Raw genomic sequence first — 5,000 nt, 5'->3', positions numbered from 1 at the left:
TAATTTCACTAAGATCTATGACATCCACAGCTCAGGAGCAACTCACACCCTGGTCGTAAATAAACCCTATAAAAGGGAAAAAAAAACATAATATATATATATATATTATTATTATTATTATTATTATTATTATTATTATTATTATTATTATTATTATTATTATTATTATTATTATTATTATTGTTATATTCTTATATATTACAAGCTCTGAATGTGATACTTCACCAGAAAGTACTGTAGCCAATACTCTTAACTTACCATCTTTAGATCATTAGGTTTCAAAGCATTGTTCATCTTAAAACCTTTTAAAAAAAACGAATTTATATAGTTCTTCATCTGTAGGATTCAAATAAATAGTTCATAACACACACTTATTGTTCATAATGTATTTTATACACAAGATAAGATAATACTTTCCTTTATTGATCCCCTTGGAGAAAATGAAATGGGCATCATTTCTAGCATGGGGGAGGGGGAAGGGGGGTACAGGTATGGGCAGGGTAATAGTAGAAAGACAGAAAATAAATGCAATAAAAATGTCATCTGAATATAAAAACACGAGAAAAAAGAAACACTGGATGTTTGTAATGGTTCTCACAAGTCACACTTTAAGTATTGCCAGCTTAGTTATTGATGCGTAAATGTTTGGGTTAAAGTAGAAACTTTATAAACTTTATATATATCATGGAACTAATTCGCAAGGATCCCCCCCCCCCCCCCCTTTATCAATTAAATAGTTATGCTTAATGACTAAATTCTTAAAAGTAGCCTGTAAATGAAAACCTTTGTGATGAAATGTCAGCCGATAATTAAACTCTGGTCCATTGTGGTCGATGATGCAGCGCCGCTTACTTCCCACGAGGCGGGTTTTAAAGAAGGCCTCCGCTTCGCTCCAGCGCTCAGGAATGCAGAGACTCACGCTCCCCCCCCCCCCTGTGTTCCCTTTGTGTGGCAGCAGGGTTTCCGCGGCCTGGAGGTGACAGATGGCCCGTCCGCCGGCCCCCAGCACCACCAGCACCACCAGCAGCAGACTCAGGCTCAGAGGGTCTCGGGGTTCCAACGCCGGCACTCCCTCTGCCCCGTCACGCTGCCCAACTCCAAGTTCAACGCCGGGAGCTGCGAGGAGGGGGGGGGCACCGTGGACTGGGGCCTCGACGCGGCCCCCCCCCACCACTGGAGCCGCGACCGGCAGCCGCTCCGCTCCACCCTGAACCACATCCCCTTCCGGGTGGACCGCTCCGTCAGCATGATCGAGGGGGGCCACGGCGGCGGGGGGGGGGGCCTGCGGGGCGCGGAGGACCGGCCCGTTCTGCTCCCTCCGCCCGGGCTGAGCCTCAGCAGCAGCGCCTCCCTCTCCCTCTCCTCCTCCTCCGCCTCCTCCTCGCCCTCCTCCGGGCCCCTGGCCCCCTCCTCCCCGCCCATCACCACGCGGTACAAGACGGAGCTCTGCCGCACCTTCGAGGAGAGCGGCACCTGCAAGTACGGCGCCAAGTGCCAGTTCGCCCACGGCCTGGACGAGGTGCGCGGCCTCAGCCGGCACCCCAAGTACAAGACGGAGCCGTGCCGCACCTTCCACACCGTGGGCTTCTGCCCGTACGGCGCGCGCTGCCACTTCGTGCACAACGCCGAGGAGGGCCTGGCCGCCGCCGCAGCCTATGCGGCGGCGGGGGGCGGGGTCCGGTCGGGAGGAGGGGGGGTGGGAGCGCAGAGGCCTCCTCTGCTGAGACAGAGCATCAGTTTCTCCGGATTCTCCTCCCGGTTCCACCCGGTCCAGGAGCTGGCCGCCGCCGCCCCGTCCTCCTCCTCCTCCTCTCTCCTCTTCCTGCGCGCCTCCTCCGTCTCCCCTCCCCCCCCCTCCTCCTCCGAGGGGAGCCCCGAGCTCCTCTCTCCTCTGTTGTTCCCGGAGCCGGGGGTGTCGAAGCACTGCCCCTACCCGTTCTCCGGCGTCGTGCCCGACCACCTGGCCGCCGCCGGGGACGCTCACCTGCGCTTCTACGCCGTCTGTGACTCCTCCTCGAAGACCTCCTCCTCCTCCTCCTCCGCCCTCCTCCTCTCCTCCTCCTCCTCCTCCACCACCCCCCGCCTCCTCCTGCCCCCCCAGCGCGAGGGCCTCTCCCTCCTCCTGCCCGGCCTGCAGCGCTGCTCCTCGGCTGACTCCCTCTCCGAGGAGGGCTACACCTCCTCCTGCTCCCTGAGCTCCTCCTCCGGCTCCGAGTCTCCCAGCTTCGAGGGCCGCCGCCTGCCCATCTTCAGCCGTCTGTCTGTCTCGGACGAGTAGGGGGCTGATGAACTTTAAACCTTTTTTATTACGATAAACCCAACTTACTTTGTGCATATTGCATTTCTCAAGCCACGCAGTAGTAGCTGCTCAACTGTTTGTCAACTTTTAGCCGACTCCTTCAGCGCACAAGAGGAAAACGACAAGCGTAGCGTGTTTTTGTCCTTGTATTATGGCTTTATACGTTTATTTCAGGGTATTTAAAGTCAAATGACTTTATGACATGCGCTGATAACTGGAGCGAACAACAAGTTTCAAGATTTGAATTTATATTTATATATATTCATACTTGAAAGGAATCAAACCGTCATCCACAAGTACAATATCTCGAAACCACTCCAAGTGTACGGCACTGTTTTCAGATCATTTGACTCGTAAAAAATACCTTAAAATAAGGCTGACCTGGTCTGAAGGGTAAAAACATCTACTTAGATTGTCATTCTTTGCAGTGCTGTTTTCGTTTTTTTTGTCGTTGTTGTTTTGTACTATGCCATGATAACTGCTGTATACTGTTGTATACCCATTTAGAAGCGACACTGAGGGTACCTCTCAGAACCTTCCGTACCCTGTGAGAGATCGTCAGTAGTGTCACCTCTCAGAACCTTCCGTACCCTGTGAGAGATCGTCAGTAGTGTTACCTCTCAGAACCTTCCGTACCCTGTGAGAGATCGTCAGTAGTGTTACCTCTCAGAACCTTCCGTACCCTGTGAGAGATCGTCAGTAGTGTTACCTCTCAGAACCTTCTGTACCCTGTGAGAGATCGTCAGTAGTGTTACCTCTCAGAACCTTCCGTACCCTGTGAGAGATCGTCAGTAGTGTTACCTCTCAGAACCTTCCGTACCCTGTGAGAGATCGTCAGTAGTGTCACCTCTCAGAACCTTCTGTACCCTGTGAGAGATCGTCAGTAGTGTTACCTCTCAGAACCTTCTGTACCCTGTGAGAGATCGTCAGTAGTGTCACCTCTCAGAACCTTCTGTACCCTGTGAGAGATCGTCAGTAGTGTCACCTCTCAGAACCTTCCGTACCCTGTGAGAGATCGTCAGTAGTGTCACCTCTCAGAACCTTCTGTACCCTGTGAGAGATCGTCAGTAGTGTTACCTCTCAGAACCTTCTGTACCCTGTGAGAGATCGTCAGTAGTGTCACCTCTCAGAACCTTCTGTACCCTGTGAGAGATCGTCAGTAGTGTCACCTCTCAGAACTTTCTGTACCCTGTGAGAGATCGTCAGTATAGTATTACCTGCCCTGTGTGGGACTTGTGTGCTGTTCATCTTCTACAGCCATCAGGGAGGCCATCCACAATGTTTATAATGTGTCTATTTTGCTGCATTCTTTCACAGTATTTCCTGCTTATTAAACCCTTTTACTACCATACTACAGAAGGTTAATCTTTCACTACCACACTACAGACAACCGGTCTTTAGTAGTGTGGCAGTGAAAGGGTTAACCTTCTGTATTGTCGCAGTGAAAGGGTTAACCCTTTGGTAGTGTGGTAGTGAAAGGGTTCACCTGTTCCAGTAACCCAGTGCACGATCATATTCAGGGCTAATAATAATATGTTGTACGGATCTAACCAATTGTCTATGAGTAGGAGGGGCTAAGTAACCATGTCACGTTATTGATTGGTTTACCGATCAATTGATTGATTGTGAAGCTGGTGGTCAATTAACTTTCAGTTCAATCAATTCAGGAAGTAGATTGTCTCAAAAGTTCTAATGCTGGAACAATAGTACCACGAGGAGTTCGTCCAATGGAACTTAACGAGAAATAACAGAGACTAAAAGGCTGTATCATCAGCATATATAACAGAATGAGTTTATATTTAGTCTTTTTTTTATTGATTGAATTTATCATTAACGGACCCCAGTGTTGTGTGACTAACTTGTTTGTCTCTCCCTCTAGTTACCAAAGCTTAGAACTCACTAACACTAGTTCTGTTTCAGACATAGACTATAGCCTTTAGCCAGAACACATAACATACAGTATTATCATAAATATATTAATAATAATAATTATTATTATTATTGCTTTAGCCTAACACCATCCTTAGACCTATGTATTTATTGCTTTTTGTATGATGTGTTTGTAATTCTTCTTTGGACAGAGTTTGTTTTACAATTGTGATACATTTGTGATGCAGGAGAAAATAATAATGCTTTATGTATGTTGTCCACATTGTCTGCCCGCTTGGTTTGAGCTATTCTATAGCTTTAATTTGGGTGTGATGGAGGAGAGGAGAGGACACACAGTTACATCTTGAAAGAACTTGAAATGTTCTTTTTGGACACAAGGTTCCGATTGAGGTTTAACTGCCATATTTGTGGCACGGATTCGATCTTTCCCAAAGAAATCACATTTTCAGCTGATTTAGATCCACGAGGAGAATGAATCTGTGCCACGAATTAAAGTTAAAGATAGAACTGTGTATATACACCATATAAGTGTTCCTTGCCTCTGCTTCCTGAGCTTAAAAAACATTTCCGCCTCAATGGAAAGTGATGTTTTATAGACCCTTTACACAGATGGAAATCAGTTCTATGTTCCTTCTCTGAACCTATCCTGATGTCAAAGCAGACATGCTTTTTTTTTGTACCTGGATAACAAAGTCTCGAAGCAATAGCAAACCAGCCTTTAAAGAAAAAAAGAAAAAAAAAGTTTGTTAACTTAAAATTTATTTATTTTGTTTTTCAAAGGGAAACTATATTATGTTGTTGTTCTACATTG

The 5,000-nt window shown here is 47.3% G+C and overlaps 1 protein-coding gene across 1 annotated transcript in view; it reads left to right on the top strand.

The window, feature by feature from the left end:
- LOC311246364 (uncharacterized protein) overlaps window positions 1–2,278 on the top strand; it is a gene marked incomplete at both ends in the record, with an annotated part of 3,248 nt that extends 970 nt beyond the window's left edge. Inside the window, one exon of the mRNA XM_084338486.1 lies at window positions 959–2,278. Within this exon, the coding sequence (XP_084194612.1) occupies window positions 959–2,278 (1,320 nt within the window). The remainder of the gene's footprint in view (window positions 1–958) is intronic.
- Between the last annotated feature and the right edge of the window lie 2,722 nt (window positions 2,279–5,000).

The sequence above is a fragment of the Notolepis coatsorum genome (genome assembly GCF_963971535.1).
Source record: "Notolepis coatsorum genome assembly, contig: SUPER_1_unloc_1, whole genome shotgun sequence".
Lineage (NCBI taxonomy): Eukaryota > Metazoa > Chordata > Actinopteri > Aulopiformes > Paralepididae > Notolepis > Notolepis coatsorum.
This window is presented reverse-complemented; position numbering and strand designations above follow the sequence as displayed.